This window comes from Symphalangus syndactylus, chromosome 18, assembly GCF_028878055.3.
Source record: "Symphalangus syndactylus isolate Jambi chromosome 18, NHGRI_mSymSyn1-v2.1_pri, whole genome shotgun sequence".
In the NCBI taxonomy this organism is placed as follows: Eukaryota; Metazoa; Chordata; class Mammalia; order Primates; family Hylobatidae; genus Symphalangus; species Symphalangus syndactylus.
In genome coordinates, this window is record NC_072440.2 from 19,144,795 (window position 1) to 19,169,744 (window position 24,950).

General features: G+C 44.0%; 1 protein-coding gene across 3 annotated transcripts in view; it reads left to right on the plus strand.

Annotated features, from left to right (window-relative positions):
- The first annotated feature begins 1,049 nt into the window (after window positions 1-1,049).
- Window positions 1,050-24,950, plus strand: part of MRTFA (myocardin related transcription factor A) — a 232,145-nt gene continuing 208,244 nt past the window's right edge. Inside the window, exon 1 of one of the 3 annotated variants that reach the window (XM_063622894.1) lies at window positions 1,050-1,282. In XM_063622894.1, coding sequence (XP_063478964.1) covers window positions 1,198-1,282 — 85 coding nt within the window. In that variant the 5' untranslated portion in view covers window positions 1,050-1,197. Of the gene's footprint in view, window positions 1,283-1,903; window positions 2,142-2,570; window positions 2,646-24,950 lie in introns of those variants that run through there. The other 2 variants (XM_063622896.1, XM_063622895.1) reach the window with 2 other exon arrangements.

Sequence of the window (24,950 nt, forward strand, 5' to 3'; positions counted from 1 at the left end):
GACCTCGTGATCCGCCCGCCTCCATCTCCCAAAGTGCTGGGATTATAGACGTGAGCCACCGCACCCGGCCTGCATCCTGTTTTAGTCACCTGGGATACCCACCTGGCATTGCAGTCACCGCAGTACGTGCCTTAGCATCCTCCAGTTTGGTGTAAGCACCCCCAGGGTAGTGACTGTATCTCATCTAGCTTACCCCTCAGTGTTCTTACTTAAAAAATATTTATCGAATAAATAACTTTATCAGGTATTTTGTGCAAGAATTTTTGCCTTGGGGGAAGGTGCGTGTGACTAAGAGCCCACGAGGATTCCGTCTAACTCCAAGATTCTGCGACCGGCATTGGTACTGAAACTGGAAGCTGATTTATAGTGAGTAATTGGGAATACCCAAGGCCACTTTGACTTTTGCCGCTGTTGGATAGAGCAGCACCCTCTCCCGCCCTCCCTCTGAGAGTCCAGAAGCCTTTGAGGGGGAAAAGGGGGTCATAGTGAGTCCCAGAAGCCTTTGAGGGGGGAAAGGGGGTCATAGTGAGAATTTACCCTGGAATGTAAAGTGAGCGGCCCCTTTTCAGTCTTTGCGTCTTCACGCGGGTCCGCCCCAAACGTAGAAGAACGCCCCTGACCCCTTCTTCTTCTACCTACTGTTACTCCTTCCTCTGACTCTGGTGACCCCATCCTCGGACGCCTTCCGGAAAGCGCTTCCCCCTTTTCCACCCCATCGAGTTGGGGTTATTTCTCCTTTTCTGGGCTCTCTCCCATTGCTGGGGAGGAAGGGGGATACGAAGGGCCTGCCTGACCGCCACTGTCATCACAGTGGGCCTGGCTTACCTTGTTTCTCTCTCCCCTTTTGCCTTTCTCCTTTCTCCCTGTTGCAGTCATGGACTTCACTCATTATACATATACATATACATATACATATACATATACATATACATATACATATACATATACATATACATATACATATACATATACATGTTTTTAAATCGGGCAGCCACCCGCTCCCCGCCCTCAGCCCAGAATAGGTTCAGAGAGGTGCCCGGGTTCACTTGCGGAACGTGTGGCCTCTGCGCCTAACGCGCGCCCCTTCACTACACAAATGGGTGCGGCCAAGGGTATAGGATTTTAGAATTCCAAGAGTTGTCGAGGGTCATCCCGTGGAATCCTCTCTTTTGCAGATGCTCTTCCTGGAGCCTTCTGATGCAAGCTCTTGGGCTCACGCAGCCCTTTTCCTCTTCTAAGCCCAGAGCGCTTTCGCTGCTGCTGATCTCCACGGCCTCGGCAGGTAGGGAGGGGCAGGCAGGTGTCAGTGTCCTCCCTTTCACCGTTGGGGAAACTGACTCAGAGAAGCTAGTTGACGGGCCTCGGCGGGGCGGGACTGTAACGGGAATTCAGGGCTTCAGGCCAGAGCGGAATTTATTGTGTCTCGTTTTGGGAAGCGTGAACGTGAAATGATCGACTTCGGAGCCCCAGGCGGAGACCCTTCAGTCTCCGAGAAGAATCGGGATGGGGTCTGGGATTACTCGTGCCTGGGCATTGACCCCTTGGCAACTTGGCAAGGTCCGGCAGGGTCCACCGCCCTTCCCTTCACAGGGTGACCAAAGGGCTGCGGCCTCTTTAAGGTCCAGCGCTCCGCCTCCGGCTCGTCGCCGACCTCCTCGCCGCGGCTCAGCCAGTTCCAGACTTTCCTCAGAGATGAGGTCATCTCCCCGTTGCCCATTGGCTGCGCCGTGCCGTCAGTCACAGGAAGTCACGCCGCCGTCTTCGCCTTCTTCGTGCCGCTTCCTTCTCCTCCCGCCCCTTAGTCAGCCGATCACGACCCCGAGCAGGCCTCTGATTGGCTAGCGCCGCCGTCACTTCTCTAGCGGGCAGTAGTCAGGACGAGAGGCGGGCGTGGTGGGCGGGCCCGCAGCTTCCGCGGCTGAGAGGAGCCGGCGGCGGCAGTGTCTGTGGTGGCCGCGGCGGCGACAGCGACGGTCCCATCCTTCCCACTGTCTTGGTTGCCGCTGGCCACACTCCCTCCGCTGGCGGCGACTTCTCAGCTCCGTGCGCCCGGGCTGGACAGTGAGCCTCGAGAGGAGACGGGGGCGGCTAGAGCCGGAGTGGGGCGAGCCGCGGAACCCGGCCAGGAGCCGCGCGAGGCGGTGAGTGAGAGTCGGGGTTGGGGACCCCTCCCCCACCGCGGCCCCGCCCCGCCCGGAGCATCCTTTTTCCCCCCCGACCCCGCTGCGCGCGTCCTCGGGGGGTCGGGCGAGGCGGCCCTCGCGTCCCCGGCCCTCTTCTCGCCGGCCTTCTGCCCCTGCCCTCGGGGCCGGAGTCGCAGAGCGGCGGTCACTGTGTCGGGGCTGGGACCCGGGCCGGGCGCGGTCGTGCACCTGTGCACCGCCTGGCAGGGCCGTGCTGCACGGGGCGGGGAGGCACGGAGGTCCTCGCCCTTGCTTCTCCGGGGATGTGTTTTGATTGCAGGGACGGGGTGTCGGCCGCTTTCTCTGGGGTCTTGTGCAGACCTTCAGGATCCAAGTGCAGTCCTCGGGATTCCCAGGCAAGGAGGCTCAACTGGACTTTTTGGTGCCAGCATAGCAACCTGAATGCTGCCAGGTGTACAGGGCTCTGCAGATCTGAAACTTGATGGCCGAGAACTTTACCTTGTAAGAAAGCGTCTGTCAGGACGCTGATTGCAGTCCACCCTCCCAGCTTCGGGTACCTTTGATACTCCATAGTGCCTAGGGCTGGACCTTTTGAGTCGACTCCCAAACCTGCCACTTGCTAGCTGTGTAATCTTGTGCCTTGGTTTCCTCGTCTGAAAAATGAGGATAATAGCACCAATCGCATACGGCTGTTTGTTGTAAGTGTCGAATGAAATAATTCACGTGAAACGTTTGACACAATGCTTGGCCCATAGTAAGGGCCCAAGAAAATGTTTGCTTTTGGGATGTTGAGAATGACTGGTTTGCCCGTGTGCCTTTAAGCACTAGCCCAGGTTGGCTTTGTCAAGATTTCTCTCTGTTGTCTCCCTGTTATGCAGCGTAACGAAAGGGCAGTTGAATAGTTAACTGCTTGCCAGCCTCTATTTGGCATGAAGTGTGTGTATATACAGGAATGTGGAATACATCACTTAAATATAATAATGGAATTACCCCATGCTTCATATGTTTTTACATAGTTTTAAACTCATAAGACGTCTGGAATATCCACGAGTTGCAAGTTTTTGAGATCTTTTCAGGGTCCTTTCTACATGAAGCTGAAGCCTGTAACATAAGACTTATTGTCAATAAGAAGTTAAAGTTACATGTTTTACTTCAGAAGACCCCCAAAACTCCAAATGTCACTTACGCAGTTTTACTGTTGAAAAGCAGTCATCTCCCGGGGGTGAGGTGGTACAGCCAGCTGGCCCGCAGCCCTATGACTGCAGGGTGGGGAACCTTTGGCTGGAAGTTATTAAACTAAGTTTTGCCTAATGTCGTTTGCATTTTTCATAGCGAACCGAAGGGCTTTATGTTACTGTTTCTTATTGAAATGATTTAGAAAGAAGCAATCCATTACTGCGTTCTTTAAAAACACCTGCAAAGAAAAAATATCTGTAGTCTATCTCTAGTGTTTGTTTCAGTTTTTGGCCAATAACTGTTAAGAAGAGCCCCTTTTTAAGAAGGCTTCCAAAAGTCACATCCACTTGAATAAGTTATTTAGAGTCAAATCAAGAGAGGTGGAAGAGTAATATGTATCCCATCACCCAGAAGTATTTGTTGGAGACTTTCCATGTCCTTAGTACTCTGCCAGATGCTATTAGGGAGTGATTAAAAAGATTATGAAATAGAATCTCAGCCTGTAAAGGGCAAAACCATAAAGTTTGGGTCACCCGGTAGTAATTACAAGTACTACTTAAGGGATGACTTCATTTATTCAATCAGCAGACTTTTTGTTCCGTGTTTGTAATGTGCCAGGTGTTTTTCTAAGGGCTGGGACTATCAAGATAAGTGAGATATGGTCCCTGCTCATGAGGAGCTCACAATCTAGTGGGAGAGGCAAAAAATGACAGATGATTCTAACGAACTGAAATAAACTCTAAATCCAGACTTCACTGGGAGAGTCAAGGGAGCTTTTCCTCTGGATGTATGGGAAGGCTTCAAAGAAAACGGCATTTCAGCTGAATGTTAACTCAGATGAAGGACAGGAAATTCCAAAGAGAAATAACAGCTTGGAAAGGTTTCCTGATAGGCTGGGCACAGTGGCTTACGCCTGTAATCCTAGCACTTTGGGAGGCCAAGGCAGGAGGATCCCTTGAGTCCAGGAGTTTGAGATGGCAGTAAGCTATGTTCACACTGCCCTCCATCCTGAATGTGCAGTGAGACCTTGTCTCAAAAAAAAAAAAAAAAAAAAAATCCTGATAAATCTTCTGATAGACCAGTTATACGCCCCAGGGAAGGAGAAGGAAACTAACATTCCTTGATGCCCACTACATAAAAGCTGGGCTTTGATTGTGTTGCTTAAGGATAGGGAAATAAGCCGCAACTAGTTAAATAACTCATTTAGGGATACAGAAGTTAACAGAACCAGGACTTGAATCTCTGACTTAAAGTATGGTATACTCTTCCTTTTAACATGCTTTTGTAGAGGTAAATATGAAAGAGGTTAGAAAGTTCTACCCATATTATTATTATTATCATTTTACTACATCTATTACAAGTTACTTTCTGTGAAATGTTTCATGTTTGATTTAGTCACTAAGGCGATATAATAAATAAAGCTTATCTTTATATAAGCTTATCTTTATTTATAAGCTTTATATCTAAGGCGATATAATAAATAAAGGTTATCTTTATATATTTTATACTTACAAATTTGGTGATATTTCCTAAAAAGTATGGCCTGTGGGAACATTCAGTAAAAATGGAGTACATTGATAGATACAGATTCTATATGAAGCACTTTACTAACTTTGTTAAACAGGTCTAAACTTTCTTTGAGAGTGCAGCTTAAATACTTATTTAAGTGTATTTAAAAAAGGATTTGTAGATTTACAGCCACTTAATTTACAAACAGAAAATTAGAATTTTTAAGTCGTGTTAACAAAGATTGTTGTATTATATTTCAAGAAAACACTGTGGCAAGCTCATATACTACTGTAAGCTCCCCAGGGGTGAGGATATTTGTTTTTCTTCCCAGCTTCAAAGGCAGTTCTTGGGACATAGCAGGTGCTCAGTAAATATTTCTTGAATATGAGATGAACATGAACAAATATATATTTACTCCATGTTCTTGTGTGTGTATATATATTCACATAAATGCTAGGGTTGATAGTTGCAATTGACAAACATAAGGAATATTTTTATTCACTGAGAAAAAGCTTTGGTCAGGAGGTTATATTTCAGGTTTTTGAGAGAGAAAAGAGAAAACATTGATGGGTTATGGATGAAGTGGTATAGGCTTGGGGAGTAGTTTTTTATAAATGAATACATTTTGGAAGAAAGGGAACATTGAACAAAGAGAATGACCCACTGACACAGTTCAGCAACTATGGGCGCTGTTTATATCTAAGGCTTTAATAGAATTTTGAGAATCAAGGAAATAGTCTCCGCTCTCAAGGAAATTAGAGTTTTGGAGAGCAGGTGTGTTAACCATCTTCCTCTGTAACAGATTACCTCGAAAGTTAGTGTTTAAGACAACATTTCTTATTTTTCACAGTTTCTGTGAGTCAGGAATTTGGAATCAGCTTGGCTGAGTGATTCAAACTCAGGTCTCTCAAAAAATTGCAATAATGGCTGGGTGCAGTGGCTCACACATGTATTCTCAGTATTTTGGGAGGCTGAGGTGGGTGGATCCCTTGAGGTCAGGAGATCGAGACCAGCCTGGCCAACATGGTGAGACCCCATCGCTACTAAAAATACAAAAATTAGGTAGGTTTGGTGATGCACGCCTGTAGTCCCAGCTACTCAAGAGGCTGAGGCATGAGAATCGCTTGAACCTGGGAGGCAGAGGTTGCAGTGAGCCAAGATCATGCTACTGCACTCCAGCCTGGGCGACAGAGTGAGACTCTATCTAAAAAAAAAATTATGTGGGAGTGGCAGCCCATGCCTGTAATCCCAGCTACAATAAGAATTGTTTGAACCAGGGAGGTGGAGGTTGCGGTGAGCTGAGATTGTGCCACTGCACTCCAGCCTGGGTGACAGAGCAAGACTGTCTCAAAAAAAAAAAAAAAAAATTGCAGTAATATGTCAGCTGAGGTAGTAGTCATCTGAAGGCTTGACTGAGGCTGGTGAATCCTTTTCCAAGGTGGCTACTCACATTGCTGGCAGGTTGGTGCAGGCTGTTGGTGGGAGATCTCAATTCCTCTTCATGTAGGCTTGTCTGCATGAATGCCTTCATGGCATGGCAGCCAGCTTGCATCAGAGCATGTAATACAAAAGACCAAGCTGCTGCATTGCCTTTTATGACCTAGCTTCAGAAGTCACATACCATCATTTCTCCAGTATTCTGTTGGCCACACGTTGTGGGAAGGGACTACACAAGAATGTAAATGGCAGGAGGTGAGGGTCATTGGGGGCCATCTTGGAGGCTGGCCACCACAGTGGGTAAAGTAGAAAATGTTGAAAGAAGGTACTTAAGTGCTGAAGTAGGGGAGAGGGAAGGACTTAGCGTAGGAAAGATTACCTTTGGAGGAATGAAGGAATGAGAAAGATTTAATTCCTTTATCAGATATTTATAAATGTTTATTGTGTGTTTACTATGTGCCTTTCACATGGAGGCTAATATGTGGAGGTATACACTGAATTAGGTTCACATGAAATATTTTAAGTAATTTAGGCCAGCATTGACATAAGGAAAAATATTTTAAATCTATGTGTATGATGAAGTTGGAGTCACTTTTTTTTTTTTTTTTTGAGATGGAGTCTCGCTCTGTCACCCAGGCTGGAGTGCAGTGGCGCAATCTCGGCTCACTGCAAGCTCCGCCTCCCGGGTTCACGCCATTCTCCTGCCTCAGCCTCTCCGAGTAGCTGGGACTACAGGCGCCCGCCACCACGCCCGGCTAATTTTTTGTATTTTTAGTAGAGACGGGGTTTCACCATGGTCTCGATCTCCTGACCTCGTGATCCGCCCGCCTCGGCCTCCCAAAGTGCTGGGATTACAAGCATGAGCCACCGCGCCCGGCCTGGAGTCACTTTTTTTATATTAATGAAAACAGTAACTTAGTGATAGATGAGCAGTTACACAGCATAGGTAGTTAACATAAATACTAGAGTCATACTGCATAGATCGGAATCCTGGCTCTACTTGCTGGCCGTTGTATGAACTTGGGCTGTGTGACTATGATACTCTTGCTACTTTATCTTCTTCGTGACTCACTAGCTGTAAAATGGGGATAAAAATGGGACCTGCTTCATATTGCTGCTGTGAGGATTAAATAAAAATATATGAAGTCCTTGGAACAGCTTTACATGCATGTCATTATCCTGGTTATTATCATTGGTTTTGGGCAGTAGCATAGAACTGTGGGTGAATTAGTTTGGAGTCAGAGAGATGAATGAATATAGACTGATATGAGTATGCAGAAAGAGGCATTTAAATGTTAACCATTGCTGCTTCACCATCAATTTTTCTATGTCAAGTACCTACATCTAGATAATTTTTATTTTACAAAGTAGAGTGAACCAGTGGCTTTATTTAGTGAATTCCACAGTTAAAATAAGACCCAAGGAGGTGCGCAAGTTGCCATTAAGGGTGTCTCTTACCGTCTTGTATCTTTGAATTTACTGGGCTCTCTGTCTGCAGAATGGGTTTAGCTAGAAGCAGTACTTAAAAGAGCATATGCTTCACAAGAGCTAGGGCCCATAGTAAAAATACCTAGAATGAGAACCTGTGTGGCTGAGTTTGAGGGACAAGGTTAATCTGGAGGGAATTTCAAAGGTACAGGCTTGGTGCTGTGGCTCATGCCTGTAATCCCAGCCATGTGAGAGGCTGAGACAGGAGGATTGCGTGAGCCCAGGAGTTTGAGGCTGCAAATGAGCTGTGATCACACCACTGTGCTCCAGCCTGGTTAACAGATGAGACACTGTCTCAAGTAAATAAATAAATTAAGAAAGTTAATTATAAGAAACTTTAAAATCTGGAGTATAGAAGTTTAGGAATTCAAAGGACGGATTTTGTGAAACTCCATCAGTTTAGATAAACTCTTTAGAGGCAGTAGTGATCTTCCTAATGAAGATGACTTCCATTTTACTATTTTAGGAAGTAGATTTGTTACCTCAAAAGGAAAGGAAAGGAAATAGAAATGGATTCAGCTTTCTCCAGGTTGAAGTGTGAAATCTCTGATTTTGTACAACAGGAAAACGATTCTGTTGACTTAAAAATTTCCCAGGTGTTTTTTTGTTTGTTTCTTTTGTTTTGTTTTTAAAGAGACAGAGTCTCACTCTGTCATCCAGCTACCACACCAGGCCTGTACCTTTTATTTTTTTTATTTTTATTTTTTGAGAGACAGAGTCTTGTTCTCTTGCCTAGGGTAGAGCGCAGTGGTGTGATCATGGCTCACCGCAACTGGTGCCTCCCAGGTTCAAGTGATTCTTCTGCCTCAACTTCCCAAGTAGCTGGGATTACAGGTATGTGCCACCACGCCCAACTAATTTTTGTATTTTTTAGTAGAGGCAGGGTTTCACTATATGTTGGCCAGGCTGGTCTCAAACTCCTGACCTCAGGTGATCCACCTGCCTTGGCCTCCCAAAGCGGTGGGATTATAAGCATGAGCCACCGTGCTTGGCCAGTCCTGTACCTTTTAAATGCCCTCCAGATTAACCTTGTCCCTCAAACTCAGCCACACAGGTTCTCATTCTAGGTATTTTTAGTGTGGGCCCTAGTTCCACCTCTAAGCTCTTGTGAAGCATATGGCGGGATCATAGCTCACTGCAACCTCAAACTCCTTAAGTGATCCTCCTGCCTCTGCCTCCTGAGTAGCTAGGACAACAGCATGTACCACCATGCTTGGCTAATTTTTTTTTTTTTTTTTTTTTTTTTTTTTTGAGATGGAGTCTCGCTCTGTCACCTAGGCTGGAGTGCAGTGGCGTGATCTCGGCTCACTGCAAGCTCTTCCTCCTGGGTTCAAGCAATTCTCCTGCCTCAGCCTCCCAAGTAACTGGGTTTAAGGCACCTGCCACCATGCCCAGCTAATTTTTTGTATTTTTTTTTTTTTTTTAGTAGAGACGGAGTTTCACTATGTTGGCCAGGCTGGTCTCGAACTCCTGACCTCAGACGATCCACTCGCCTCGGCCTCCCAAAGTTTTGGGATTACAGGCGTGAGCCACTGTGCCTGGCCTGCTTGGGTAATTTTTTTTTTTTTTTAATTATTTTTTGAGACGGAGTCTTGCTCTGTTGACCAGGCTGGAGTGCAGTGGTGCGATCTTGGCTCACTGCAACCTCTGCCTCCCGGGTTCAAGCCATTCTCCTGCCTCAGCCTCCCAGGTAGCTGGGACTACAGGCATGCGCCACCATGCCCAGCTAATTTTTTTGTATTTTTAGTAGAGACGGGGTTTCACCATATTGGACAGGCTGATCTCAAACTCCTGACTTCAAGTGATCCGCCTGCCGTGGCCTCCCAAAGTGCTGGGATTACACATGTGAGCCACTGCGCCCAGCCTCTGCTTGGCTAATTTAAAAAAATTTTTTTGTAGAGAAGAGAAGAGAGTCTTGCTGTGTTGCCTAGACTAGTCTCAAATTCCTGGCCACAGCAATCCTCCTGCCTTGGCCTCCCGAAGTGTTGGGATTACAGGTGTGAGCCACCGTGCCTGGCCAAGATTCTTAAAAATACTAAATCCATATCACATGTATGAGGAGAGAAGATAATTAAACTCTATGTCACTGCAGGTGTTAAAGCAGAAATTGGGTGACCTGTCAGGGTGCATTGGGTGGAACTAATTGCTCAAGTTGCCTTCAGTTCTGTGGTTCATGACTCAAGTCCAGTTCTCTCATTGTTTAGTGGGAGGAGGCACTTTGAAATTAAATGATTCGAGTTCCGCAACAGTCCAGGGGCTGAGCCCAGGCCAGTTCCTCACACAGTATTTAAGGCCGGCTCATATAGCAGTAATAGAAGATATGTAGAATCCTTTGAAGAAAGAGTATTGTGAAAATGTCTTTTTTTTTTTTACTTCCACGTTTTTACTTCTGTGTTATGTCTGGTTCATCTGCTCCCCACTCATTCTTATTGATATGCATTTAGAAATCATTCTCCGTGTAAATGAGAGCTTGTAATGAGTAATTTGGCTAGTTCATTTTGAGATCTGGAGTGTGTCCTCTGTTTGTTACTGAATTTCTAGATAGGTAGGCTATTTACAGGTCTTTGTCCTCTAAAATTATAAGTGGAAATTATGGGTGATTCTGGTTTTTGAAAATCATTGTTCTTGTATTAAAATTTAAAGCATAATGGGCATAATTCAAACAAAGTTTCTGAACTTCATAATATGACAGAGTAAAATAACCAGTGAGGTAACATGTCCATGTCAAGTTTTAGGGCACAACAGATCTGGGTACTGACAGTTACCAGGTATGTAACTATAGGCTTACTCCTTAACCTTCTTGTGATTCAGCTTCTTCATCTGTAAACTAGAGTTAATAATCCTTACAACATGAGGTCGTTATAAGGATTATGAAGAAATGTAAAGAGGGAAGTAATAGGGGCATCTACTTTATGGTACACATTGTGCTACCTTATTAATCCTCATACGAACTCTGAAATAAGCGGTAGTCGCAACATTTTGCAGATGAGCAAAGAGAAGCTTCTAGAGGAGCTAATTTAGGAATATAACAGGATTTTTGTTGTTGTTTTGCTTTTTTGTTTTTTTTTGACAGAGTCTTGCTTTGTCTTCCAGACATGAGTATAGTGGTGGGATCATAGCTCACTGTGACCTCAAACTCCTGTAACCTCAAACTGCTGAAGCAGTTCTCCTGCATAACTAGGACTATAGGCATGTGCCATCATGCCTGGCTAAATTTTTTTGTGCAGGCAGGGTCTCACAGTGTTCCCCAGGCTGATCTTGAACTCTTGCCCTCACGCCTTGACCACCTAAACTGTTGAGATTACAGGCATGAGCCACTGTGCCTGGTCAGGATTTGAATCCAGATCTGTTTTTGAATTAAATAATTCTGGCTTCCTACCATGATGTATATGAAGTTCCTAACTTTGCCGCTAGTAAATGTCTTTTCGTGTTCAGTGTCTTTTGCATAGTTGGTGAAAATGTCAGTTTTATAGTGAGAATTCTTTGTAGTAGTAATCAAGATGTTATAGCTCAGAAAATATTCTTTGCGGTATTCCTTATATGTATCTGGTTGCCATTCCTGAGATGGAAAACTATAATAGTAACTTCACATCTTTAAGTTGCTCAATTAGGCCAGGCGTGGTTGGCTCATGCCTGTAATCCCGCATTTTGGGAGGCCGAGGCGGGCGGTCACGAGGTCAGAGATCGAGACCATCCTGGCTAACGCAGTGAAACCCCGTCTCTACTAAAAATACAAAAAAAAATTAGCTGGGCATGGTGGTGGGCGCCTGTAGTCTCAGCTATTCGGGAGGCTGAGGCAGGAGAATGGCATGAACCCGGGAGGCAGAGCTTGCAGTGAGTGGAAATTGCACCACTGCACTCCAGCCTGGGCGACGGAGCAAGACTCTGTCTTAAAAAAAAAAAAAAAAAAAAGTTGCTCAATTAATAGTTGCCAAATAAGGGCCAGGCATTATGGCTTACACCTGTAATCCCAGCAATTTGGGAGGACAAGGTGGGAGGATCACTTGAGCCCAGGAGTTCAGACCAGCCTGGGCAACATGACAAGACCCTGTCTCTACAAGAAATAAAAAAAGTAGCTGAGCATGGTGACATGTACTTGTAGTGCATGAGTCGGGGAGATCGAGGCTGCAGTGAGCTGTGCTTGTGCCACTGCAACTCCAGCCTGGGCAACAGAGTGAGACTCTGTCTCAGAAAGAAAAAAATTACCAAATAAGAGCATACTATAATATCCACATTTTTAGAATTTTTTTTTGTCAGTGTTTCAGTATCTTTTAAATTGTAAACGGGGTAAGTGATGCCAGGGTCTCTTGATTGTGGTTAATTTGTACATATTTTCTCTACCACAAAATTTACAGGAACTTGGAAAATTGTCCTTTCCTAATACTTTAGAATGCACTGTGTTGAATTTTGGTGTTAGAGTGGTGTTATCATGGTTGAAACTTTGGCTTTAATGTGTGTGTGTGTGAGACAGGGTCTCATTCTAATACACAGGCTGGATCGCAGTGGCACGATCATAGCTCACTGTAACCTTGAACACCTGGCCTCAAGCAGTTCTCCCGCCTTGACCTCTCAAAGTGTTGGGATTACAGGCATGAGCCACTATGCCTGGCCCTGGCTTTGTATTTTGTATTTAGTTATATGATGGATATATTTAAAGTAGTCTTTTTGAGTTTGCCATATATATGTGTATATATTGTCTTTTCTTTAAAATGTAAAGCAAGAGAAATTTAGAAATTAAAAGTAAGAGTTGGCCGGGCGCAGTGTCTCACGCCTGTAATTCCAGCACTTTGGGAGGATTGCTTGAGCTCAGAGGTTCGAGACTAGCCTGGGTAACATGGCAAAACCCCGTCTCTAAAAAAATACAAAAAATAACCGGGCGTGGCACTGTGCACTGATAGTCCCAGCTACTCTGGAAACTTGAGGTGGGAGAGAATTGCTTGAGCTTGGGAGGTGAAGGTTGCAGTGAGCTGTAGTTGCACCACTGCACTCCAGCCTGGGTGACAGAGCCAGACCTCATCTCAAAAAAAAGAGTAAAGCTTAGGACGGGCATGGTGGCTCATGCCTGTAATCCCAGCACTTTGGGAGGCCAAGGTGGGTGGATCACCTGAGGTCAGCAGTTCGAGACCAGTCTGCCAAGATGGCGAAACCTCATCTCTACTAAAAATACAAAAAAATCAACCGGTGTGTTGGCCGGGCGCGGTGGCTCACGCTTGTAATCCCAGCACTTTGGGAGGCCAAGGTGGGCGGATCACGAGGTCAGGAGATCGAGACCACGGTGAAACCCCGTCTCTACTAAAAAATACAAAAAAAAAAAAAAAAATTAGCCGGGTGTGGTGGCGGGCGCCTGTAGTCCCAGCTACTCGGAGAGGCTGAGGCAGGAGAATGGCGTGAACCCGGGAGGCGGAGCTTGCAGTGAGCCGAGATTGTGCCACTGCACTCCAGCCTGGGCGACAGAGCGAGACTCCGTCTCAAAAAAAAAAAAAAAAATCAACCGGTGTGGTGGTGGGAGTCTGTAATCCCAGCTACTTGGGAGGCTGAGGCAAGAGAATTGCTTCAACTGGGAAGGCGGAGGTTGCAGTGAGTTGAGATCATGCCACTGCATTCCACCCTGGGGGACAGAGTGAGACACTTTAAAAAAAAAAAAAAAGTAAGGGTTATTTTCTTTTTTGTCCATTGTTTATGTGATCATCACTTTTTATGAGAAGAAATCACTTGAACTAAAGCTTCTATGCAAGAGCCTTTCACTCTTTAAATTTGTACTCTAGGTTCATGCTCTAAGGTTGTGGCATTGAAGGGAAAGAGGTTGTGCATTTTTATTCTATTTTATTTACTTATTCTGTGTTATTTATTTATTTTTATTTATGAGTCAGAGTCTTCTTGCTCTATCGCCCAGGCTGGAGTGTAGTGGCACAATCTTGGCTCACTGCAATCTCTGCCTCCGAGATTCAAGCAATTCTTGTGCCTCAGACTCCCGAGTAGCTGGGAATTACAAGCGCCTGCCACCGTGCCTGACTAATTTTTGTGTTTTTAGTAGAGATAGGGTTTCACCATATTGGCCAGGCTGGTCTCAAACTCCTGACCTCAAGTGATCTGCCCTCCTCAGCCTCCCAAAGTTATGGATTACAGGTGTGAGCCACCCTGCCAGGCCTTATTTATTTATTCATTTATTTAGAGATAGGGTCTTGCTGTGTTGCCTGGGCTGGTTGTGAACTTCTGGCCTCAAGCAATCTTCCTGCCTTGGTTTCCCAAAGTGTTGGGATTACATGTGTGAGCTACCACACACCTCCTATTTTAATTTTTTTTAGGGATGGGGGTCTCACTGTGTTGCCCAGGCTGATCTTGATCTCCTGGGCTCAAGTGATCCTCCCATTTTGGCCTCTTAAAATGTTGGGATTACAGGCATGAGCCACTGAGCCTTTTATTCTATTTTATAGATTCATTGAACTATTTTACATTATCTTGTTGATACTTCCTTTCTGTTCAGGTGTTTTTTGGGGGTGTTAGGGGTCCTGAAATGGGAACAGGGAACCAGGAACATAATGTATCATATGCTAGTCATTTGAGATAAATTTAAAGATTTCTTTTACCCAGTAGAAGTTCATAGGATGTTATCGTTCATTTGTGTGATATCTGTCATGAGTCTTTATATACCGAGTCAGTGGATTAATCATTTTCCTAGATCAGACACTCTGTAGCATGAATGACCCTTTTTTAAAAATTAATGTTTTGACCTTTACCTGAAAGCTGATTCTTAAAGTGTATCTGGCAGGATCAATATATATGGAAACCGGGCATGACTTATACAATTTGGACAAGCTAATCATGACATTTTATTTTCAACATGTCTAATAGCCTGTTGGATGCCCAAATAACACTGAGTTAATTATAGTGTAACCTTTTATTCTATTTGGAGAGTGTCAAGGGATTTTTTGAATGCCTTCCAAAATTCACTTTCATGAAGTGAGCTTAGAAAGCTTAGAAAACGCTTTCTAGAGCAGGGATTCTCAAAACTTTACCTTCATGATCCATCCTGCCTCTTCTGGGTACTTATTTGGTTTCCCTACTGTTTAGAGATAGTAGTGATGGGGTTGAATGCACCTGTTTTTAATACTGGCTCTATTGCTCACTAGCTCAGTGATCTTAGACAAGGGAATTAATCTTTTTTAATTTTTTTTTTTTTTTTTTTGAGATGGAGTCCCGCTCTGTTGCCCAGGCTGGAGTGCAGTGGCGTGATCTCGGCTCCCTGCAACCTCTGCCTCCTGAGTTCAGGCGATTCTTCTGCCTCAGCCACCTGAGTAGCTGGGATTACAGGTGTGCCCCACCACGCCCGGCTAATTTTTTAAAATTTTTAGTAGAGACGGAGTTTCACTGTGTTGGCCAGGCTTATCTGGCATTCCTGACCTCAAGTGATCTACCCACCTCAGCCTCCCAAAGTGCTGGGATTACAGGTGTTAGCCACTGTGCCTGGACAATCTTTTTAAATTTTTAAATTGAAATAATTTTATTTTGACACAGGATCTTGCTTCATTGCTCAGGCTGGAGTTCAGTGGCTTGAGCACGGCTCACTATGGCCTTTATGTCCTGGGCTCAAGCGATCTTCCTGCTTCAGCCTCCTGAGTAGCTGGGACCGGAGGCATGTGCCACCACACCTGGCTAATAATTTTAAGATTTTTTTGTAGAGATGGGGTCTCTCTGTGTTGCCCAGTGTGGTTCAAGTGATCTTTTTGCCTCATCCTCTCAAAAGTGCTGGGATTACAGACGTGAACCACCATGCTTGGTGAATCTTTTTGAAGCTCCATGTACTTATAAGATAGTTGTGAGAGGTAAATTCAGTTACCTGAATGTAAAGCATTTAACCCACAATAGGCATTCAATACATGTTAATTTTCATAGCACTCAAAAATTTTCCTTCGTAGCACTAACCACAATTACAATTAAATACGTAATTTTAAAATGTTTTTCTTATAAGCTTTGTGGTGCCAGGGAGCATATCTGTCTTTTCACTGCCCTATTCTCAGCATCCAGAATAGTGCCAGGCATGATGTATAGTAGATGCTCAATAAATGCTTGTTAAAGGAATGAACACCCCTTTCCTGATTCTGTCCTCCCTTGGCTTAAAGGACAGTATCCTGAACATTTTGGCCTGCTTTGAGAATCGATCACCGTGTTACATAACTTTGGTCTATTAAAGATTGGAGCTGGGTAAAGGGGAGGGCAATGAATAGAGGAATAACAAAGAGAACAGAATGGTATTATTCAAAGTAAATTATAAGAACATAGTACTCTGGACTTTCTAACTCTCTCTAATCTGGTATCCAGCCCCCAATTCTACCAAAACAGTTTTCATTGTGATCACCGGTAGCTTACATGTTGCTGAACATGTTGAGTTTTCCTTAGTTTAGTGAAATGATAACTCTTCTAGTTACTCAGGAAAGAACCTTGGAGTCATCTTCTCTTTCCCACTTTATAGAATCCAGTTCATCAGCAAATACTGTTAGCTCTGTCTTCAAGATATATCCATAATCTGATCACTTCTTAATCATCTCCACTATAATCACCCACTTCCAAGCCATCTCTATTAGTTTAGTTTCCTGTGACTGCTGTAAGAAATTACTATGTACTTGGTGCCTTACAACAACACATATTCATTCTCTTATAGTTCTGGAGGTCATACATTTGAATCAGTCTTACTGGGCCAAATTCAGGATGTCAGAAGGGCTGTATTCCTTCCAGAGGCTTTAGGGGAGAGTCTGTCCTTTACCTCTTCCACCTTCTGGTGGCTACTGGCTTTCCTTGGCTTGTGGCAGCGTCACTTCAGTCTTCAAGGTCAGCATCTTTAAATCTCTCTGCACATCTCTTTCTCCTGCACTGTTTTTGTCGTGTCTTTCTCTGTCTCCCTCTTCTCTTGTAAGGACATGTGATTGGACTTAGGGCCCACCTGCATAATCAGGATAACCCTCCATTCCAAAATTCTTTTTTTTTTTTTTTGAGATGGAGTCTCGCTCTGCCACCCAGGCTGGAGTGCAGTGGCACCATCTTGGCTCACTGCAACCTCTGCCTCCCAGGTTTAAGTGATTCTCCTGCCTCAGCCTCCCGAGTAGCTGGGATTACAGGAGGCCACCATCATGCCTGGCTAAGTTTTGTATTTTTTAGTAGAGATGGGGTTTCACCATCTTGGCCAGGCTGGTCTTGAACTCCTGACCTCGTGATCCACCTGCCTCGGCCTCCCAAAGTGCTGGGATTACAGACTTGAGCCACTGTGCCCGGCCCCAAAATTCTTAATTTAATCATACCTGCAAAGACTCCTAGCCCTTTTTGCTATAAAAGGTAACATTCACAGATTCCAGGTATTAGGATATGGATATCTTTTGGGCCATTTTTCAGCTTACCATAGTCTCTTCTCTGTTCGTCTGTTCCACAGGCAAAATACGTCCATCTCATTCCAACATCCCCAAAAGTCTCAACCCATTGCAACATCAGCTCAAGCCCAAGATCTCATCTGTCACCAGCTCTGAAGTTTAAAGTCTCATTATCTAAATCATCTGTTATCTGTTCCCAAAATACACTGGTCAGACATGTATAGTATAACAGTTATAGATAATTCCTGTTTCAGAAGGGAGAAAATGCAAGGAATAAATGGGTTACTGGTACCAAGTAATTTCAAAATCCAGCAGGGAAAATTTTTAATATGTTTCAAAGCCTGTGAGTAATTTTCTTTTACTCGAGACTCTGCCCTCTGAGTCTGTGGCTCTAGCTTCTGCTTCCATAGTTTTCCTTTCTTTTTCTTGAAGAGAAGCATATATTTGCAACTGAGTAGAGTTTTTGCCCACAGTGTTTAAAAATTGTGTTAAAATTTACCATCGTAACCATTTTTATGTGTACTGTCCAGTGGTATTAAGTACATTCATATTGTGAAACCATCACCGCCATTCGTCTCCAGAACTCTTTTTATCTTGCAAAACTGAAGCTCTATACTCATTAAACAATGACTCCTCATTCTCCTCTCCCCAGCCCCTGTGAACCACCATTCCCTTTTCTGTCTCTATGATTTTGATTACTCTTAAGTGCTTCATACAAGTGGAACCATACAATATTTGTCTTTTGTGACTAGCTTATGTCACTTAGTATAATGTCCTCAAGAGTTATCCATGTTGTAGCATGTGTAAGAATTTTCTTTCTTTTTATGGCTGAAAGAGTAGTTTTATTAGCCTGATTGCTGTATGTAGAATTTTGGTAGTTCAACATCTTTCAGCCTTCTTTTTTTTTTTTTAAAGACAGTCTCACTCTGTCACCCAGGCTGGAGTGCAGTGGCACAATCATGGCTCAATGCAGCCTCCATCTCCTGGGGCTCAAGCAGTTCTCCTGCCTGAGCCTCCTGAGTAGCTGGGGCTACAGGCATGCACCACCACACTTGGCTCATTTTTTGTAGGGACGGTCTCATTTTGTTGCCCGGGCTGGTCTTGAACTCCTGGGCTCAAGCTATCCTCCTGCCTTGGCCTCCCAAAGTGCTGGGATTACAGACGTGAGCTACCACATCCAGCCAACAGCCTTCCTTTATTTTGTGCTTTATTTGTCCTTTCAGTCCAAGTTGACAGTGTTTCTGCTGATATAACATTATTAGAAACCTTGTGGGTCTCCTATGTATAACTTGGGGGTCCCTGTCATTAGACAAGGGGGTTCTCTGTAGAGCTTTTCTGGATCATCCTGTCTCCATTGCTACCTTCTGTTTATGGTTGGTTGAAGGAATTCATGAGTCACACGCCTAATCCCTTCAGCATGACCAAGAGGTTGTCCTGCAACATGCTTGACTTTCTCTCCACAGCATGCTTTTCTTAACAGTGAATTTCCTAATTTTAACATATTTTGTTGGCTGGGTGCAGTGGCTCATGCCTGTAATCCCAGCACTTTGGGAAGCCAAGCCAAGTGGATCACCTGAGGTCAGAAGTTCAAAACCAGCCTGGCCAATATGGTGAAACCCTGTCTCTACTAAAAATACAAAAAAAAAAAAAATAGCTTGGGTGCTGTGGCTCATGCCTGTAATCCCAGCACTTTGGGAGGCTGAGATGGGTGTATCATCTGAGGTTGGGAGTTCGAGACCAGCCTGACCAACATAGAGAAACCCCATCTCTACCAAAAATACAAAATTAGCCAGGCGTGGTGATGCATGCCTGTAATCCCAGCTACTCGGGAGGCTGAATAGGATGATCACTTGAACCCAGGAGGTAGAGGTTGTGGTGAGCTGAGATTGCACCATTGCACTCCAGCAAGGGCAACAAGAGCAAAACTCTGTCTCAAAAAAAAAAAAAAAAAAAAAATTAGCTGGGCGTGGTGGTGTGCGCCTGTAGTCCTGGCTACTCAGGAGGCTTAGGTGGGAGAATTGCTTGAACCTGGGAGATGGAGGCTGCATTGAGCCAAGATCACGCCACTGCACTCCAGCCTGGGCGACAGTGAGACTCTGTCTCCAAAAATAAATCTTCTGTGATCCAGGTAAGCTGAGAATTTCCCAAACCATCAAGTACTGATTTCTTTTCTTTTTTTTGAGACGGAGTCTCGCTCTGTTGCCCAAGCTGGAGTGCAGTGGCGCGATCTCGGCTCACTGCAAGCTCTGCCTCCCAGGTTCACGCCATTCTTCTGCCTCAGCCTCCTGAGTAGCTGGGACTACAGGTGCCCGCCACCACGCCCAGCTAATTTTTTTGTATTATTAGTAGAGACGGGGTTTACCGTGTTAGCCAGGATGGTCTCGATCTCCTGACCTTGTGATCTGCCCATCTCGGCCTCCCAAAGTGCAGGGGTTACAGGCGTGAGCCACCGCGCCCGGCCAATTTCTTTTTGTTTAACATTTCTCCTATTAATTTTTCCTCTTATGTTTTACTGTAAATAAGAAGAAACCAGGCTGTACCTTCAGTATGTTGCTTGGGAATCTAAATTTCCAAATTCCTTGCTTAAAAGTTCTGCTTTCCATACAACTGTTGGACACAGTTTAGCTAACCTTTCTGCTACTATAAAACAAGGATCATCTTTCTGTTTCCAATAATGTGTTCCTCGTTTCCTTCTGAGTACTTGTCAAGATTACCTTTAACATTCATATTTTTCATTCATATTTTTACCAACATTCTGCTTATAAAAGTATATGTATTCTGTACAACAACAAAGACTTTCTCTACTTTTCACTTCCTGTGAGCCACCACACCCAGCCCTTAAAGTCTTTCAGTGGATTGAATCAGGCCCATCCAGATTATCTAGGACAGCCTCTTTTACTTAAAGCCAAGTGATTCTGAATGTTAGTTACATCTACAAAATACTTTCACAGCAACACTTCAGATTAATGTTTGGTTGAATAATTGGGGACTGTAGCTTAGTCAAGCTGACACATAAAACTCACCATCACACCATCATTATTATTTCTTGCCTGGATTATTCATATATATATTTTTTTATTATTATTTTTATTTTTTTTTTGAGAAGGAGTCTTGCTGTGTCACCCAGGCTGGAGTGCAGTGGCGCAGTCTTGGCTCGCTGCAACCTCTGCCTCCTGAGTTCAAGAGATTCTCCCACCCCAGCCACCTGAATAGCTGGGATTACAGGCGTGAGCCACCACACCTGGCTAATTTTTGTATCTTTTGTAGAGACTGGTTTTGCCGTGTTGGCCAGGCTGGTCTTGAATTCCTGACCTCAAGTGATCCGCCTGCCTCGGCCTCCCAAAGTGCTGGAATTAAAAGTGTGAGCCACCATGCCTGGTCTACAATACCTTCTTTTGAAGTGCATTCTCTGCTTCTGCCCTTGATTTCTTATTATCTCTTCTCCAGTTATTAATAGTAGCTAAAGTCTGTTTCAAGATCTACCACTCCTCCCTTTGCTTACTCTGTGGCAACCCCATTGGTTTCCCTGCTTTTCCTGCATCTGCCAGGTCTTTGTGCTTGTTGTTCCCTCTACCTGAAATACTTTTTCCCTTCACATGGTTTACTTCCTCACTTTTTTCAGATGTTTGCTCAGATGTCTCCTTATCAGAGAGGTTACCATATGTTAAAAAAGTGGCCAGGTGTGGTGGCTCACGCCTGTAATCCCAGCACTTTGGGAGGCCAAGGCGGGTGGGTCACGAGGTCAGGAGATCCAGACCATCCTGGCTAACATGGTGAAACCCTGTCCCTACTTAAAAAAAAAAAAAAAAAAAAAATTAGCCGGGTGTGGTGCTGGGCGCCTGTAGTCCCAGCTACTCGGGAGGCTGAGGCAGGAAAATGGCGTGAACCCAGGAGGAGGAGCTTGCATTGAGCCAAGATCGTGCCACTGCACTGCAGCCTGGGCAGCAGAGCAAGACTCTGTCTCAAAAAACAAAAACAAAAACAAAACCTTACTCCTCAATCCCTGGCATTCCTTACTCTCCTTATCCTGCTTCACTTTTCTCCAGAGGACTTATTACCACTTGTCATTTATCTGTTCCGTTGTCCGTCTCTTCCCACTAGATGATAGTCTGTACAAGGGCAGGGACTTTGTTAATTTCTGTATCCTCAATACCAACAGTACTTGGCATGTAGTAGGTGTTAATAAGTACTTTTTGAATAAATGAATGAATGCATGAATGAATTGAATTCTTATTTTACCTCTCAAGTGGCATTTGACATAGTTGATTTTTTGTAGGACATTATTCTCCTAATGGCTAGGCCATTCTTTCTTTCTTTTTTTTTTTTGAGACGGAGTCTTGCTCTGTCGCCCAGGCTGGAGTGCAGTGGCGAGATCTCGGCTCGCTGCAAGATCTGCCTCCCGGGTTCAGGTGATTCTCCTGCCTCAGCCGCCTGAGTAGCTGGGACTACAGGTGCCCACCACCACGCCCGGCTAATTTTTTTGTATTTTTTAGTAGAAACGGGGTTTCACCCTGTTAGCCAGGATGGTCTCGATCTCCTGACCTCGTGATCCACCTGCCTCGGCCTCCCAAAGTGCTGGGATTACAGGCGTGAGCCACTGCACCCGGCTAGGCCATTCTTTCTACCACTCCTGCCATTTTTTGTCTCTTTTGCTAGCTCCTTTTCAATTTGGCCTCCATGTGTGAGATTTTCTCAAGACAGCCTTAAATCCTTTTATTTTTTCTCTCTGTAGGAGACCTCATCCGGTCCCATAGCTTTAAATAACACTTACATGACAATGATTCCCAAATGTGTATCTTCATCATTTTGTCTGTCTCCCTCCCTGCCCTCCATCCCTCCCTCCTTCTCTCCTCTCCCTCTTTCTTTCGTCTTTTCTTTTCTGGGATAGAGGCTCACTCTGTTATCCAGGCTGGAGTGCAGTGATGCCATCTCAGGTCACTGCACCCTACACCCCTGGAGCTCAAGCAATCCTCCCACCTCAGTCTCCCAAGTAGCTGGGATTACAGGTGTGCACCACCATGCCCAGCTAATTTTTGTATTTTTTTTAGAATATTTTTTGTTTCACCATGTTGCCCAGGTTGGGCTCGAACTGCTGGGTTTAAGTGATCCACCCGCTTCAGCCTTCCAAAAGTGCTGGGATTACAGATGTGAGCCACTGTGCTCAGCCTCTCCATCTTTTTTGAATGCTAGTCACTTTCTATCTCCATTGGGATGTCTCACAGACATCTCAAATTTACATTCCAAACTGAACTCTTAATCCTCGTTTCCTACTGCTAAAGTTGCTCTGGCTCCAACATTCCCCATTTCTGTAAATGGCACTTGTGTCTACCTTGTTAACATAAGTCAGAAACCTGAAGGAGAACCTTTGGCATCTCCCTTTTCCTCCTCACATCCATTCCATCATCCATTTCTGTTGATAATCACTCCATAAATATTACCTCATTTGTCACCTTCTCATCTCTGCCACTAAAACTACTCTAGCTAGTCTAAGCCACCCTATTTCCAGTTAAACCAATTAAATAAATGCTTAATTGGTTTTCTTCCGTCCATCATTCCCTCTAACTCCCTTCAGTCAGTTCTCCACACTGAAGCCAGAGTTTTAAAATGCGTATCTAATCATACCATGCTCTTTCCTCTTCCCTCAAGCCTTTTGCTCGCTGTAGGCTCCAAGCAGGTGCCTTAAATGAATGGTATTGGGTATATCATGGGTTTTAATAAAGAGTGGCAGGAACTGTGGCAAATTGAAGAGTACGTACTCTAAGGTATCCACTTGTTAGTTCTAGTATATTGTTGGCAAGAAGGAGTGTAGACTTAGAATTGCTGATCTTCTGATTTCTTTTCAAAAAGAAGCCAGAAGTCTGGAATTTTTAAATTGTGAATTTTCTTTATTTTAAAATGTTGATGAACAATTTAAATTTAAAAAATGTGTATACTTAGGGATAAATCTAATAAAAATAACGAAATAATAAACTTAATGAAATAATTAAATGAAAATATTGGCCGGGTGCAGTGGCTCACGCCTGTAATCCCAGCACTTTGGGAGGCCAAGGCGGGCGGATCACTTGAGGTTAGGAGTTCAAGACCAGCCTGGCCCATGTGGTGAAACCCCATCTCTACTAAAAATACGACAATTAGCTGGGCATGGTGGTGGGCATCTGTAGTTCCAGCTACTTGGGAGGCTGAGGCAGGAGAATCACTTGAACTGAGGAGGCAGAGGTTGCAGTGGGCTGAGATTATGCCATTGTACCCCAGCCTGGGTGACAGAACCCTGTCTCAAAAAAGAAAAAAAAAAAAGAAAAGAAAATATAGGACCTTTTACACTGAAAATTATAAAACATTGCCAAGAGAAGTTAAAGAAGACCTAAATAAGTGGAGATATATCATCTGCATGATTTGAAAGACCCAATATTGTTAAACTGTCCAGTCTTCCCCAAATAATCTAAAGATTGTGTCTTCCCCAAAATCTCAGCAGGACTTTTTGGGGAGAAATTGACTTTCTGAGTCTAAAATTCACATGGAAATACAAGGGACCTAGAATAGCCAAAACAATTTACAAGAGGAAGAACAAACAAAATTACTTGATTTCAAAACTTATTATAAAGCAAGAGTAATCAAGACAGTGCAATATTTACAAGTCATTGGAACACAATAAAGAGTCCAGAAATAGATACATACATATATAGTCAATTGATTTTCAGCAATAACTCAAACATAATTCAGAAGGGGAAAGGATAGTCTTTTTAACAGCTATTGCTGGAACAACTGGATATTTGTATGTAAAGAAATGAACCTCAATCCCAGTCTCATACATAAAAATTAATTCAAAATGGTTTGTAGACCTAAACATACAAACTAAAAGCATAAAACTTATAGGAGAAATCATGGGACTAAATCTTTGAGACCTTGACATAGGCAGATTTTTTTTTTTTAGCACATGTAAGGAGCACTCACCATAAAAGTAAAAATTGATAAATTGGACTTTATTAAAATTAAAAACTTTTGTTCTTCAGAAGACACTGTAAGAAACTAAAAAGGTAAGCCACAGACTTGGGAGGAAATATTTACACATGCTATATATATATATCCAGAATATGTTAAAAAAAACTTTAAAAATTTAATAATATGACAAATGGCCCAATTAAAAAATAAGTAGAAGACTTGAATGGACGTTTCTTAGAAGAAAATATTTATGGGCTGAGGCAGGCGGATCACCTGAGGTCGAGAGTTGAGACCAGCCTGACCAACATGGAGAAACCTCGTCTCTACTAAAAATACAGAATCAGTCAGGCATGGTGGCATATGCCAGTAATCCTAGCTACTTGGGTGGCTGAGGCAGGAGAATCGCTTGAACCCAGGATGCGGAGGTTGTGGTGAGCCGAGATCGCGCCATTGCACTCCAGTCTGGTAACGAGAGCGAAACTCCATCTCAAAAGAAAAAAAGAAAAAGAAAAAATATTTATGAATGTCCAAAACATATAAAAAGATACTCAACGTAATTGCAAGGGAAATATAATTTTTTTTTTTTTTTTTTGGGAGACAGGGTCTCACTTTGTCACCCAGGCTGGAGTGCTTTGGTGTGATCATGGTTTACTGCAACCTTGACCTCCGTGGCTCAAGTGATCCTCTCACCTTAGCCTCCCAAGTAGCTGGGACTACAGGTGGGTGCCGCCATGCCTGGCTAACATAAAATTTTATTTTTATTTTTTTATTTTTTGAAACAGAGTCTCCATCACTCAGGCTGGAGTGCACACGATCCCGGCTCACTTCAACCTTTGCCTCCTGTGTTCAAGCAGTTCTCCCACTTCAGCCTCCCAAGTAGCTGGGACCATTGGTGTGT